The sequence below is a fragment of the Pteronotus mesoamericanus genome, unplaced genomic scaffold (genome assembly GCF_021234165.1).
Source record: "Pteronotus mesoamericanus isolate MK-2021 breed Mesoamerican mustached bat unplaced genomic scaffold, CSHL_Meso_final contig_726, whole genome shotgun sequence".
Lineage (NCBI taxonomy): Eukaryota > Metazoa > Chordata > Mammalia > Chiroptera > Mormoopidae > Pteronotus > Pteronotus mesoamericanus.
The window spans coordinates 651,357-667,432 of NW_026555243.1; the positions used below are offsets into that span (position 1 = coordinate 651,357).

At 46.7% G+C, this 16,076-nt stretch overlaps 1 protein-coding gene and 1 pseudogene across 1 annotated transcript in view; one reads left to right on the plus strand and one right to left on the minus strand.

Moving 5' to 3' along the window:
• Positions 1-3,561: 3,561 nt before the first annotated feature.
• LOC129078180 (protein FAM118B-like) lies at positions 3,562-4,403 on the plus strand (annotated as a pseudogene).
• A 629-nt stretch (positions 4,404-5,032) lies between these two features.
• The window catches only part of LOC129078188 (E3 ubiquitin-protein ligase UHRF1), a 32,484-nt gene continuing 21,440 nt past the window's right edge, over positions 5,033-16,076 (minus strand). The window contains exons 11-16 of the mRNA XM_054582884.1: positions 14,417-14,579; positions 14,202-14,339; positions 12,250-12,406; positions 12,017-12,174; positions 8,281-8,379; positions 5,033-5,230 (exon numbers count right to left, since the gene is read on the minus strand). Coding sequence (XP_054438859.1) covers positions 5,084-5,230; positions 8,281-8,379; positions 12,017-12,174; positions 12,250-12,406; positions 14,202-14,339; positions 14,417-14,579 — 862 coding nt within the window. The 3' untranslated portion in view covers positions 5,033-5,083. The remainder of the gene's footprint in view (positions 5,231-8,280; positions 8,380-12,016; positions 12,175-12,249; positions 12,407-14,201; positions 14,340-14,416; positions 14,580-16,076) is intronic.

Genomic DNA, 16,076 nt, shown 5'->3' on the forward strand with positions numbered 1-16,076 from the left:
TGGTACTGACTGGCTTTCAAACATTCTAAGACCTTTTTTTTTTTTTTTTTTTTAACATACCTGGCTTTCACCTTTCCCAATGGGCAAGTTGTGGAGCCAAGAAACGTCTCAAACTTTACAAAGACTTCCCTCCCACTCCCAGGTGTCTGATGCATTAAAAAAAAAAAGAGAGAAATGGATGGAAAGATACGTCATTTCACTCCAAACATATGTTGCTAGACACGTGTAGCATGTTTCACATTTATGAGCACAGACACAAATATGCAAACACCAGACCACACGCACATGTTTGTTTACCAAGGTGCTAGACAAAGTGGCTACTTGATAAATGAACTGAAAACAATACAAAACCAGGCACAAGGCAGAATATACAGCACTGTTCCAATTTTGTTCCTTAAATTTACATATAGTCCTGGCTGGCATGGCTCATTGGGTTGAGCACTGGCCTGCAAACCGGAAGATCACCAGTTCGATTCCCAGTCAGGGCATGTGCCTGGGTTTCAGACTGGGTCCCTAGCTGGGGGCATGTGGGAGGCAAACAATGTTCCTCTCTCACATTGATGTTTCTCTCCCTCCCTTCCCCTCTCTCTAAAAATAAATAAAATATTTAAAAATAAATTTACATATAAATCATGTTTAAATATACATGTACTGTCTTTGCCATATCTTTAGGTAAGACACTTAACCTCTCTAATGCCTCACTTGCAAAATGGCTAAGTCAAAACTGTATCAGAGCACTGTACTGAGGTCAAACATTACAGTACTGATGCATACGTACACACAAAGCCTGAAAATGGTAACCCTCTGGGTGGAAGGATTACATATTTTGACTTTTTCTTTATGTAGTCAGTTGCCAAATGTTCTAAAGGGATTGTGTATTAATTTATAACCTGGGATGGCAGGAAAGAAGTTTTACATTAAAAAGTCAACCAGAGGGGTAGGAAAATGTGGTCCATTCACACAGTGGATTATTAAACCACAAAAAGGAGTGAGACACGCACTATGGTTGAACCTTGAAAACATGGGACCACAAAAAGCCAAGTATTTCGTGATTCCATATATGTGAAATGTGCACAACAATCAAATCCACAGAGCGAGTAGATTCATGGCTGACGGGCTGGGGGACGGAGCAGGGTTGCTTTTGGAGGGATGGGAGCCTCTGGGACCAGGGAGTGGTGACTGCACAATTCTGTGAACATGCTAAAAATCCACTGAACTGTATACACTTTAAATGGGTGAACTTTATGGCAACATGAAATATATTTCAATTGTTACTTTTAAGGAAATCTTTAAAATCTACTAGGAAAGGAATATGCCTAATGTTATTTCTGCATAGTGGTTTCACAAATACACTTTTTGGAGTTTTGCTAATTTTTAACAATGGCATTGTTCACTTTGAAAATCAAATATCCAAAAATTCCACAATCTTAACAATGACACCTCAGTGTGGTCTGTCCCTGTGTAGGGTCCACATGAGAACACACTGGACTTTCTTCCATTCTTCTTTGCTATCTTTCCTATTTTTATTTCTCATCCACATGTGACATTTTTATGATTTGTATACTATACAATTCACCCACTTGAAGTGTACATTCAATGGACTATAATGTATCCACAGGCATGTGCAACCATCATCAGATTTAGATTTTCATCACCCAAAAGCCCTGTACCCTTCAGCTAACACCCCATCCCCTTGACCCAGCAGCCCCCAGAATCACTAATCAGTCCCTATGGGTCCCTGTGTTTGGAGATTTCACATGAAATCATGTATGATCACTGCAACTGTCTTCCTGCATTTAGTATGTCTTCCAGGGCTCTTGACACATCTTAAGGAACAAAGAGGCAGACCTTTTTTATTAAATCAGATCTGCCCATGTCACTGCCTGACCATCAGTAAAAGGCACAGGGTAATAGGTCAACGTCAATAGCCTCAGCAGAATTCAGTACTAGTACCCTCCCTCGTCCCTGGCCTCTGACTTGCACTGGAAATAGCTTTCCAGGTCATCAGTCCACCAACATCCAGAGCACCCAAGTTCCCTCAGGCCTTCAGACACCCCTTCTAGGGCCATTCAACTTCCCGGCTAAGGATTCAGGCTGGTGACACTGACTCAGGGCCCGCGCTAGTCCCCCGCTGGGGGGCCGCTGCAGCCTGTTTCCTCGGACATAAATAAGGGCAGTAGCACCCACCTCAGTGAGAATAAGTGACCACCCCCATCCCAAGGTGGAAGGCTGGATTTGACCCCACAGCTATAGTTTGTTATGGGGCTGACCCCATAAAGGTCAAAGCCAAACCCCTCCTGAACAGCAATTAGAACCACTGCCTCTCACTTTGATCTTCTGGGTCTCTGTTTTCTCATCTGCAAAGTGGGGATGGTGCTACTTGTCTCATCTGTCTCCTGGAGTTTTTGTGAAGAGAAAATGAAATAATAGGAACAGAAGTGCCTGTGGGCTACAAAGCGATTTGCAAATAGAAGACAAAACCAAATGCATCTGTAAAAGACATTTATTCTGAGAATCTAAAACCTGGACAAAGAATATTGAACTTTTTAGAAAATGCCTACACAGGATTTTGTCATTTCTTCCTAATACATTAACAACCTAATAATAAAGAGGAAAAAACTTTTCAAACAATGTTGCTCCAGTTTGCCTGCAGTTATGTGATTTAAAATATCCCTGTTTTATTGAGGTATAAGCTGCAAACTTTGGTAGTTTGTAAAAAAAAAAAAAAAAAAAAATTAACAAATAATTCAAAAAAAACCCCTAAGTTATAGACTTCTTGATACATGTACAGTAACTACAAAAAAAAATTTCATTTAGAAAGTGTTTATTTTAAAAACAAATTTCCTCTTGTAATTCTCAATTGGCAAGTTGAAAATTCAGTTTAAAGGAAGGACAAAACTCAACTCATCCCCACTCACCCGGTTTTGGAAAAAACTGGTTGGCCAGTCTGAGAATCTGGCTGGCATTTTCAGTAATACAGTGCTAAAAAAAAAAAAGAGCCCTGTTTAGAAAGAAAGAACCAAAGGCACTTGAACATGGCTTCATGGATCTGCTTCTGTGGCGTTCCAGTCGGACAGCATTTGGCTGTGCACCCAGTCCCACGGCGAGGACAGTCCAGAGGAGGTAGCTTCTGTGTGGCTTCAACTCTGCTCAAGGGACATAGGTCTCTACTTGCAGGTCTTAACCATGGAAGCCAAATGGTGGCGGATGGCTTTGCAGCCAGAGTTTATACTGGGCTGAGTGGGATTTTTCCCTTTTTCCCTTTCAACAACATCCTGATGGATGACAGCAGGGCCACAAAACCAGGGCCACTACCAGGCACCATCCTCCTGGGTTGTGGCAACAAAATGCTATCAGGAGGTGCACTCGCTTTCAGCTTTGGGGGCAAGCCCACACACCTAGAAAAGGTTGTTCTAGGCAGTTGATGCCTTCTTGCAGGAACCTCTGAGAACTTGATATTGGAAACGTAAGTGGCCTTCAGGCCAAGTCACTTCTAATTCAGAAAAATAAGAAGTTGGGAGAACTTCGAAGGCATTTTCAACAAACACAAGTAGAAACTCGATGGTTTCAGAGAGCCAGGCCTCTGATACACACAGTTTGGGTTTGTTTAATGGAGAACTTCCCACCAGAAGGCCCAGGACACTGTATCCACTCTTAGAAAAAAGCTGGGGAACTTGTGCTGGTGATGGAAAAAAGCATTTGCTGTGGTTGCACCTGAGGTTTCAGCCCTGAGCTCTTGGAAGGAGATAATTCAGGCATTACTGACTGCTGCCCGCGACTTTTGAGTATCTAGACGAGGAAAGGAAAATATCTGAGACACATCTCCAGAAAATCAAGGATCTTGTTCAAGTTGCCCAGGACCTTTTTCAGAGACTCCACTTAACGAAGACAGTATGTATTTTCAAGCACTCTTTATAAGCAGTATTCCATGGCTTGGTGTCAAAGATCAAAGACTCTGGAAAAGAGCTCCTTCAGTTAGTTTTTCACCTGATGGAAAATGGAGCCCTGGTATTAACTCAGAATCTCAACAATCCCTTGGAATGTATGCAGCAGATCAGGGGAAAGAATGTGGATCCCTCAACTTGACTGATGCAATAAAGGTCATAAAGTGGGCTCAGGAGAAGTGGAAGATGAGCGTGTTACATGTCCATGGGGTCTACATCAGCACTAGAGGTACTGTCATTAGTCCAGATGGGTACTGGAGAGTGCCCAATTATGCTCCAGTTCTGAGAGAGCTTCATTGACTCTGCAAGAACAAGTCGTTTGTTTTCTTGGGTTGTGGCCGGACTGTGCATGACACTGCTTTCCAAGCCCTTTTCCCAGAGGCCATTGAGCCTAGATCTGTCACACAACATTTCATGCTGGTTAGGAAAAGAGGAGCAGCTGAATTCAGGACTCTTTGAGAAGACACGGAGGCCACAGGAACTAGGGTCATCTGCTATGGAGAAGAGTTATGTTCTTGGAGAGTATTTCAGGCAACTGACCTGAGATCTTCCTGATGGGCAGATCAGACCGCAGTACCTGAGAGAGCTATGGAAGTCACCGCCGTCAGACCAAGCTCCAAGGCCCCATCGTGGACAGTGTTCATTTCCTGCTGGCCGGATCTTGGTCTTTTTCTGTTTTTGTTTTTGTTTTTCTGTCACTGAGTAAGGCTGCTGCTCTGCATGAAAGACCTGGGATGTAGATGCCACGGAATCGCATGGCTCTTGTTGCGCTTGGCTATACTTGGTTTTTCAATCAAGTTTAATGGCTGTAACTCCAGGACTAACAGGCAATTTATTTATTAAAAATATTTTGTTATATAAAAAGAAAAAGAAAAAAATTTTGTTTTTTTGCTGATACATTGCAAGCTTTATATTTTTTAAAAAACCAAGATAAAAACTGAGCAGTCTAACTTTCTTTCTTTGAGCCATAAAACACATTCCTGAAAATTTATAGATTAAAAAAAAAAATCAGGAAGACAACGCCTTTTAGGGAGTAGAGGACAAACTACATGTTTAAGTTAAGCCCACTAAAAACAAGAGGGGCCAAGGACGCCTCAGATGCGTTTTTAAAAAACGCCCTGGCGAGAAGTGCTTGAGGATCACCGTCCATTGCCATAACCAGGGAAGAGCTGGTTGAGGACTGCCTGCAGCGGCTGGTTCACCTGCATGGCGTAGTTCCGGCCCAAGTCATAGCGGCAGGCGGGGCAGCTGAACACCTGGGCCTTGAAGGATCTATCCAGGCAATCCTACAAGAGAGTGCAGGGAGGTGAGATGTCCCATTCCCATCAGTAGAGCCGCTCCTGGCCGCCCACTGTCCCCACTGAGAGCATTGAGAGCAATTACCGACTTCTCACGGGGTCCAGAGGGCCCTCCTGATCTTTAGTCTCACTTTTTACCGTTCACCACCCATTGCCTGCCTGGCCTCCCCAAGACCCCTCGAAGACTCAAGCATATCCTGGCCCCAAGCCTTGGTACTTAGGGGTCCCACCACCTCTGACAGGTTTGTCCTCTCGCTCTCTCATCACTCATGCCTTGACTCAGGTCAACACCTCAGAGGACCCTCCCTGACATCCCTGGGCTACCCAAAGCAGCCCCGCCAAAGCAAGTCCTATCATCTCCCCAGTTTGCCTTAAAACAGCATGTTCCACCTTCTGACATCATCTTGTTTACTAACATGTTTATCGCTAATAGGCCAGATGCTTCCCTGTGTTTTGGAGCTGTGTCTTGCTCACCTAGCACCAAGCATAAGACATGACACATAGTAGATGACCAATAAATGTGTCAAAAAGAATAAAGGGGGAAAGAGGAATTCTGGCACTGAGCTAGACTTCTGGGTTCAAACTAAGCCAGGAAGAGAGAGAGAGATACGGAGCGGCCAGGCCCTGGAGGGCGAACTTCCCAATCAGAAAAGCAGGGAAGACTCCGCCCACTGGGACAGAGACAATGCACACAGGTATGCAGGCACCTGCATCAGGTAAGTGGGTAAGGGAGTAAATGTCAACACAGTGGAAAGCCTGCTGACGCCAGAGCACATTCAACCGTGGATGCACACTGAAGCTTTTGTTTCCCTTTTTATACATTCCTGAATTTTTTTCAATGTAAAGTTTATGGCCTTGATAGCTCTTTCTATTCAACGTATCTTTAAGATTCGGGTCCACGTTCAAAAATCAGGGTCTGGATTACTGCATGATTCATAGCATCCAAAAGGTGAAAACAACCCAAGTGGCCATCAACAGATGAATGATAAGAGTATGGTCCATCTAGGCAATGGAACATTATTTGGCCTTAAAAAGGAAATTCTGACACACACTACAATGTAAATAAACCTTGAAGACATTACGCTCAGTGAAATAAGCCAGTCACAAAAGCACAAATACTGTGTGATTCCACTCGCAGGAAGTCCCTAGAACCCCTCCCTAGGGAGGGGCCAAAGTCTGAGTTTGGGAAGAGAGAGAAATTCTAGAGATGGATGGCGGGGATGGCTGCCCAACAATGTGAACGTACTGAAGACTGCTGGACTGTACGCTTAAAAATGGTTACGACAGTAAATTTTACGTTATGTGTATTTTACTACAATAATACAATTTAACAGAATAAAAAGATCAGGTACTGGGACATCAGGGTGGAGGGTCATTTGCCCATAACTGATCCCATGCTGAGGTTCCGGAAGATGTTAACTGCAGTTGCATGGACAGAAGGGACACACACACCAATGTTGATACCCTCTTCCTTCACAGTCCTGGCACTTTAATGACACATGACCGACTCCTGAGATGCTTGGTCCCTGAAACCCCATCAATCTGGCCCATTTCTGCAGTGCTAGCCAGGCCTGACCTTTTGCAAGCTCTCCCTACATCTCGTGCCTCCCTCTGCATGCCTGCATACAGCCCTTTAGCACTTGTCACCAGGAGCCAGAAGCAGGCCAGGAAGGTGCTGCTATGCTGAGAGTTAAGTGGCTTTCCAAGGCTGGGAGGGACAGAGCTGGGGGGAGGGTTAAACCCTGGCCTTGGACTCCAAAGCCCTCATCTCTCGTTTCTGCCTACCCTGAGCCTCCCTTCCAGGTCACACAGCCCAAGTGACATAGTGTCAGAGCCCAAGAGCAAAAAAGGAAAGGCCTGACCCTGAGGGCCAAACTGCTTAATGTTCTCTGAGTCCCTCCCTTAGTGTGACAGCTGAGGCACTAAGACAGCCCCAAGGTGAAGAATGGGGACAGAGTGGAGAACAAAATCGCCTGCAGCCCAGAGGCTAAGGGCGACAAAGAGGCAGGGACACTCCCTTCTAACACCATCTGCCTGCACTGCCCATAAGCTCCTACTGACTGACTCTGGCCAGAAAACACTGCAGAGAAACCACTTACACAGACCAGTGCTTCCCAACAGTGCGATTCTTCCTCCAGGGGACACTGGGCCCTGTCTGAGGGCGCCTGTGGTCGTCATGATTGGGGGAGCTCCCGGCGTCAAATCGGTGGGGGCCAGTGAGGCTGCTCAACAGTTCAGTGTCTAGAACAGCACCCCCCAGAGAATGTTCCCGCCCCAATGTCCGCAGTGCTGAGGGGGGAGACCCTGGTCTAGCTTAATCTCAGCCCCCCATTTCTTACAATCACACTGTTTCCCTCTTGAGGCTGAACTCCAGGCAGAGTGAATGGCCCACCTCCCAGCCCCACACAACCCTACAGGCCCCAGCTATTCAGATGCGCCTGCCTGTCCAGACTTCTGCACATGCCATTCTGCCTGCCTGGAATGCTGCCCAGAGGCCCTCTTTAGGTGACAGGCTAAGGCCCCCTTCCTCCAAGAAGCCTACCTCCTGCTCCTCCAGGAGACAAGCGCCTCATGCCCCTACTGCCTGCTTCATAGCTTTTTATTACGACCAGCCCTCAGGCCAGGACCGCCGCCTGCCCTCTCCCACCCTGCACCCCGGTGTATGTGAGAGGCTGGGGGAGAGTGTTCCAGAGGGAGGAGAGGACTAGCCTATGCATGGCAGGGGACTCATGTGGCTGGAGTCATGAAGCAAGGTGGCACCAGAGTGCCAGGTGGCCCAGGTGGGCTCGGTGGCCCAGGCACGAAGTTGGCATTTGATTAAATAGCACCAGGGAGGCACGGGAGTGGGGGAGCAGGGAAGTGGGGCAATGGGATCCCTTGATGGAGGCCGGGAGGCAACTATAATCGAGGCTACTCAGAAAACAGACACCGAGGTCCTGCAAAGGGCCAGGAGTCAGGAGTGTGAAGAAGCCAAGCCAACAAGCCCATGCCGCACGTGAGCTGTGTGGCAGCCCAGCTCCCAGGCCCACCCCTCTCACCTTGCACACGTTGTGTTGGCACACGGTTGTGATCGGGCGGAATACCAGTTCCTGGCAGCAAATACACTGGAACATTTCTTCCACTTTACTCAGGAATTTCTAAAACCAGAAAAGAGAGTGCATGAGACCAGCAGAGCCTTACACCTGAATGAACATCCATGTTGATGGAATCCTCAGGAAACGGAGCTCCCTGCTAGGGCCTCGCCCTGGGTCCCCCAATTTCATCCTCCTATCCCCATCACAGGAGACAGCAACGGTTGTGGTCGCCATTTTAAGATGACAAAGCAGAGGCCCAGAAAGATGCCAGCCTTGCCGGGGACCCGGCGGTGGGCAGAGCCAGCCGGGGACTTAGTCTTGATGGTGCTGAGTGGGATACCCAGGGTCAGGGTCAAGAGCAGGCTTTATCAGTGTACTCTGAGGGCGTGGATCTGGACTGCTCAGCAAATAGCGCTGAAATCCTGTGTGCCGCCCAGGCGCCAGGGTCCAGCAGTGGATTAAACAGAAGAACCTTATGCCCTCATAGAGCTTGGAGCCCTGTTGACGGGGGGAGGGTGAAGATGAAACAGAAAAAGACAGAAGTGTCACAACAGTACTGGGAAGTACAGCAGAGAGCCTGGGCAGGGCCAACCCAAAATGCAGTTGGTCAAAGAACACTCTGTGGAGAAGGTGACCCCAAGAACATGTGGCCAGCTAAATCATGGCTCCTCAAATGCCACATCCGAATCCCTGGATCTGTATATACATTCCCTTCCACAGCAAAAGAAACTCTGCAGATGGGATTAAATTAAGGACCCTGAAATGGGACTACTTTAATAAACTAAAAAAGTTTTTGCACAGCAAAGGAAACTATTAACAGAATGAAAAGACAACCTACTGAATGAAAGAAGATACTCACCAATGATACATACAATAAAGGGATAATATCAAAAACATACTGATATAAGGAACTCAGATAACTAAACACAGAAAGACAATCCAGCTTAAAAATGGGCAGAGGTGCCTTGGCTGGTGTGGCTCAGTGGACTGGGCGCCTGTCTACAAACTGAAAGGTCACTGCTTCGATTCCCAGCCAGGGCACATGTCTGGGTTGCAGGCCAGGTCCCCAGTTGGGGGCATGCAAGAGGTGGCTAATCAATGTTTCTTTCACTCATGGATGTTTCTCTCCCTCTCTTTCTCTCTCCCTTCTCTCTGAAAAGTAAATAAATAAAATTAAAAAAAAAAAATGGGCAGAGGGCCTAAATAGACATTTCTCCAAAGAGGAGAGATGGCCAATAGACATATAAAAAGATGCTCAATGTCATCATTAGAGAAATGCAAATTAACCACAATAAGCTATCACCTCACACTGGTCAGAATGGCTATCATCAATAAATCAACAAACAAGGGTTGATGAAGCTATGGAGAATTGCGAACCCTCATGCACTGTTGCTGGGAATGAAGACTGGTGTACCTACTATAGCAAAAATTATGTAGGGTCCTCAAAATTTTTTAAAACTAGAACTACCATATGACCCAGCAATAACACTTCTTGTATTTATTGAAAGAAATCCAAAACACTAATTCAAAAAGATATATGCACCCCTATGTTCACTGCGGCATTATTTACAATAGCCAACATATCAAAGCAACCCAAGTGTCCTTGGATAGACTAATGGATAAACAAGAGATGGTACATATTTACAATGGAATATTACTCAGCCATAAAAAGAGAACGCAGTCTTACCATTTGCAACAACATGGATGGACACACAAGAGTGCTATGCTAAAAGAAATAAGGCAGAGAAAGACAAATACCATGATTTCACTTTTATGTGAAATCTAAAGAACAAAATAAAACAAACTCATAGATACAGAGAACAAATTGATGGAGGTGAAAAAGGTAAAGGGATTAAGAAGTACAAATTGGCAGTTGCAAAACAGTCATGGGGATGTAAAGTACAGCATAAGGAATATAGTCATAATATTGTAATAACTATGTGTGCTATCAGGTGGTTACTAGATTTATCGGGGGATCACTTCTTAAGTTATACAAATGTCTAACCACTATGGCTGTACAGCTGGAACTAACGCAATATTGAATATCAACTGTAATTGAAAAATAAATTTCTTTTTATCCTCACCCGAGGACATTTTTTCATTGCTTTTACAGAGAGAGGAAGGGAGAATGGAACGGAAAGAAACATCCATGTGAGAGAGAAACATCTATCGGTTGCCTCCCATGTGCCTGGACCAGGGATTGAACCCGCAACCTAGGCAGATGCCCTGACTGGGAATTGAACTGGCAACCTTTCAGTTATGGAACAATGCTACAACAAAGCCACACCAGCCAAGGCAAAAAATACATTTGTTGTTAAGGAAAGAAAACCTCTAGGATTTCTGACCATCAGAACTGAGAAAAAAATAACTCATTTTGTGCCACTAGGTCTGTGGTCATTTGTTAGGGCAGCCAGAGGAGACTCGCGCAAGAAGAAGGGACTGAGCTAGGAGGGCTGTGGATGAAGGTGCTCCAGGCAGAGGAACCTGCGATGGGAGGCCCCGGAGGAAGAGCCCAGGAGTGGGGGCCATCCGCAGACTGCCCACGGTTTGGGTTGGACTCTGAGAGGGAGCCGCAGACAGCCAGCTCCCACCAAATGAGGAAAGCAGCCAGAGGACTATGAGCCACTCACTTGCAGTGACCCATCAGTGTCACTTACCCTACCTACGGCAGGAGGATAAAAAAAAAAAAAAAAAGACAGCTTGGGAGGGAAAAAAAAACAGGGGGAAAAAAGATAGCCTGGGTTGGCGCTTCATTGGAAAGTTGAACACAGAATGACCATGTGACCCAGCAATCCCACTTCTGGGTACATAGAGCCCCTAGCTGATGACGGTTCAACTTACAATTTCTCAACTTTGCAATGGTGTAAAAGTGGTACCCATTCCATAGAAACTGTACTTTGAATTTGTCTCTTGTCCTGGGCTAGTGACAGGCGATTGGATACCCGTGGTGCTGGGCAGTGGCAGCGAGAACATTTTGCCTGGCTGGAGGCTAATGTATTTGTTCTAAGCATATTCATGGTGGGCTGAGCTAAACTGTGATGTTTAGTAGGTTAGATGTGTCAAATGCATGTGACTTATGAGGGATTTATTGGGACATAACCCCACCGTAAATCAAGGAGCATCTATATATATCCAAGAGAATTGAAAACAGAGGCTAAAAGAGATGGCTGCGCACCCGTGCCCTCAGCAGCATGGTTCAGCAGAGCCCTAAGAGGAAAACAACTCAGCTGTCCACTGACAGATGATGGACACAATGTGGCCTATTCAGGCGATGAAATATTATTCAGCCTTAAAGAGGACATTCTGACACCTTAACAACGTGGATGAACCCTGAAGACGTGCCACTCGGTGGAATAAGCCAGACACAACAGAACAAGTCCTGTGTGACTCTACTTACATGCGGTCCTTAGAGGAGTCAGATTCATAGCGACTGAAAGAGGATGGTGGGGCCCGGGGCTGGGGGAGGGCGATGGGATGTGTCTCATGGGGACAGAGTTTTGGTTGGGGAAGGTGAGAAAGTTCTGGAGATGGGCGGTGGAGACGGCTGCGTGACAGTGTGAATGTCTTTAACGCCGCTGAGCTATACACTGAAAAATGGTTAAGAGATGACATAAAATGGTGCATTTTATGTTTCCTCAATTTTGTTGCAATAAAAAGAAACGAAGGGGACAAGCCTGCCCAGGCCTGGTGGGGCGCTCACCGGCCCATCCTTGAGCGACTTGAGGATCTCCGTCCACAGCTTGGTGTTGCTCTGGTCCTCCTTGATGAGGCCTTTCTGCTGGGCCGTGAGGCTGTAAGGCTCCACCTTGGTTTTCTTGGGTGTCCTTCCCAGGGACCAGGCACCAGTCCTGCCACCTGCTGAGACAAAGCAGAATGATGAGGGTGGGCAAGCCTAAGGCTACGTGGCCAGATTGCCCACGGAGAGATACCCACCTTCTGCCTTGCTCTTCCGTTTGCCCTTCCTGGGGGATGTGAAACCCTCCTCTTCCTCCTCCTCTTCCTCCTCTTCCTCCACCTCTTCAGATGTCCTCTTTCTGTTCTCTTTCTCCTTCTCCTTCTTGGCCAGGGCCTCCAAGTAGCCTTCAGGATACTATGAGAGAGTGAAGGCAAGCCGTGAGGAACAGGCTGGAGTGATGGGCCTTCTGGGCCACCCAGACGCCCTGCAGGGGTTTGGGGACCAGGGACTGCCCTACCCTGACACCTGCCACCCTTGCCCAGCACTTCCTGCCACCTCCCATCTCCACTCACCTGTCACTTCCTCCCCAGTCCCCACATCAGCCTTAACTCTGTCTACCTGACAGCCTCAGACCTGAGACCACCACTCACTCAACTCCAGACCTGGGACAGTAATCTCATGGTGGCACACCATAAATGAAGGGCTAACCTGCCCCCGTGGGGTAAGAGTGACCCACTATACGAGCTGGTGCACAGAAAATGCGTAGCGGCAGGTCCAGCCAATGTGATAACCTCATCGTTACTATTTCCTTTAAGGGCTAGGCAAACCTTCCAGCAAGGGGCCCAGTGTAAGCACGTTTCAGCTTTGGGGGACAGCAAGCCCTGCCGGGGCCCAGCAGCAGGCTGAGCCCCTGTGCGAATGAGCAGATGTGGCTGTGCCCCAACTAAACGTCTTTTGCAAACAACTGCCTCAGGGCCTTCGTTGTCATCCAACCCAATTTTTTTTAATCCTCACCAAAGCAGGAAAATATGTTTATAAATTTTTAGAGGAAGGAAGGGAGGGAGGGAGGCAGGGAAAAAAAGAGAGAAACATCAATGTGAGAAACATTAAACAGTTAGCCTCCCATAGGCGCCCTGACTGGGGATCAAACCCACAACATAGGCATGTGCCCTCACTGGGGATAGAACCTGCACCCTTTCGGTTTACAGGACAACACTCCAACCAACTGAGCCACGCAGCCAGGGCCAACCCCACCTGGATGGGCCTTGGGCTCCAGGTCCAAACAAGCAGGATTTGGTTATAACTCTGTATCTAAGGCACCTATACCTATATCTGATTCTGAAATGTTTCATCAAGAAATCTCCAATCTTCTTTAAAAGAAACACTAAGTTGCAAAGAAAACTGAAATCATAAATAAAAACCCAACGCCCACCAGACGCTGATGTTCCGTCCCACAGCTGTTTTTCTCCCCAGTTCCTCAGCTTCTGAAACCACCCCTGGTACATACATTCTGTTCAAAAGACAACTCCTTGTGGCCCACCCCCTCCCCAGGGGCAGGCGCTATCAGCCCCTCAATGACAATTAAGATTCCTTAAATAGTCCCAAGGGTTATCAGCTGTTAAAGCATCTCACCATAATAAACAGAAAACACCCTAATTATAGTGCCAAAAAGCCCTACTCTGGCACAGGGGAAATTCTCAGGAGATAGAAGACTCCATTTCTATAAAAAGGCAAGCAATGGCTGGAGGGACCAATCCTCCTTATCTTTACAACGGACTTCTCTATATTCCACCAGTGTTTTTGGTTTGTTTCTGCCTTTTTTTTTTTTTTAAGTGCAGGAGGGAGGGCTCCAAAACTGATTTCAGACAAACTCATCTACTGATACAGCTAGGATAAGAAGTCTGGATCTCAACTCTGAGCCCAAGAACACAAAACAGCAAACACAACCTGCCCATCTCCAGTATCCAGCGGCTGAAGAACTGAAATAAGGGCAGACAGCAAGGTGTCGCCAGCTTGGCCCTGGATATCATTTAGGATGAGAGAGAAACCCAGGAGAGCTTCCAGGCCAAGAAGGCAGGCTCTGGCTGGCTGAGCACTCACGGCCCTGTCCTCCTTAGGGGCGGCTCCTGCCATGATCCTGAGGTGGCCGACCAGGAAGACAAGGCTCCAGAAAGGACTGCTGGGACAGATGAGCACAGCCTGGACGCACCTGCATGGTCAGCCCCAGCTTCTTGATCCGATCCTTCCCTTCCTTTGTCCAGGGGCCGGGTTCACTGTCATCCCTCCGCAGGAGATAGCGCCACACCAGGAAGCCAGATTTCCCCTTCTCGGGCCAGTACCTCACGACCTGCAGGAAGTGAGTGCTGATGTCAGTGTCGTCTGGGACTGGAGGTGGCCCGGGAGGGCACAGGGAAGACCTCTCACCTTATAGATGCCGTCGTACCGGTTGCCCTCAGTGGGGGCATATTTGCTGTGCTTGCGGCCCTTGACATTGCGCACCACCCGGACCGGTTTCCCTGAGCGCCAGTCCTTGGCCTCGGCCCCTTTGCGGTCGTTGATAGGGGCACTGCAGTTGAGAGCCAGTGCCCTGTGGGGAGAGCCGGGGCCACACGCTATAGGTTGGACTGCCTCCCGGCAAAAGAGAGGCCATTTTAACCCTTGGAACCTATGAATATGACCTTTAAAAAGAGGGTGACTGCAGATAAAGTCAAGTTCTGACGTCAGAATGGATGAGGGGGGACCCCAAAAATCCAATGACTAGTGTCCTTAGAAAAAGAAGAAATTGAGACACGGGCATACAGGGGAGGAAACCTTGTGAAGATGGAGGCAGCTAAGGGACACCAAGGATTGCTGGCAGCCACCAGAAACTAGAAGAGGCAAAAAGGACCGTCCCACAGAAAGTTCAGAGGAAGCAAAGCCCTGTGACACCTTGATGTTTACTTTGGGCTTTCAGGAGTATATGAGAATAAATTTCTGTTGCTTTGAACCAGCTGGTTTGTTTTCCTGCTGGAGCCACAGGATACTAGCACACCACGTGGGGAGGACGTCATCAAGAAAACAAGAAGAGGCAGTAATGCGGGCTACCTGGGCAGGTCTGTCCCGGCCAAGGACGGGCCCGCGGCAAGCCAAACCGAACTCAGGCTCAGCACTCTGACCGCTCTCTCAGGTGTGAGAGAGAAAAGCTGCAACTGTGCCACTGTTTTCTAGCTGCAAACAATACTTTTTAAACAAATTTCTTAGTTTGTGCCCAGCGAGTATTACTTAATGTTAGCTTATGTGCTGTTCCTCACATTAAATCTTTTCTGAAAACATGATTTTTACCAGCTAATGAAATTAAAATATTCCTCTTGACAAATAAACAAGTGGCAAACCCGTGCCTTTAAAAAAAAAAAAAAAAAAAAAAAGACATTCAGGTACTGACATTTTGCTGTTTTATACAATGATTTGATAAAAATTACTACCCATAAGATTTTCCCCTCCTCTCGTCTCACAACACACTTCCAGAGTAGAATTAAAGGGTCATAAGATCATTTTCAAGATCTTTCTGGAAAGAAGGTACCCATTTGTATTTCTACCAACAAAAGAACAGCAGTCTATGCCTTGGCATTTCTCAACACTTTAGTATTTTTGGCCAGTTTCACAAGGGAAATAAATAGTATCTCACCATCACTCCATTTGTATGTCTTTGATTAGAAAAGTTGAACAATTTTTCATTGTCATTGAAGATTTCCATTTCTTTTGTCAATGATCTGCACGTCTTTTGCTTTTTTCCTATTAGCTTTTCTTACTGATTTGCAACAGTTCTTTACATGTCACTTGTCACGTTTGTTGCAGACCTTTCCCCCAGTCATCTGTCTTTTCATTTTACTTGTGAGTTTTGCTAATGCAATGTGTAATATTTAGGTAATCAGATCCGTCTTTTCCTTTAGGTTTCATGATACTTTTTATGCTTAAAAAAGACTATCCCCATCCTGCAATTGAGGGGTCAGCAAATTCCAGCCCAAAGCTTCATTTTTCAAGAGAAGCTTCATTGGAACATGGCCATGCTTGCTCACTTAGACAAGTTCTGCAGATGCTTTTGTGC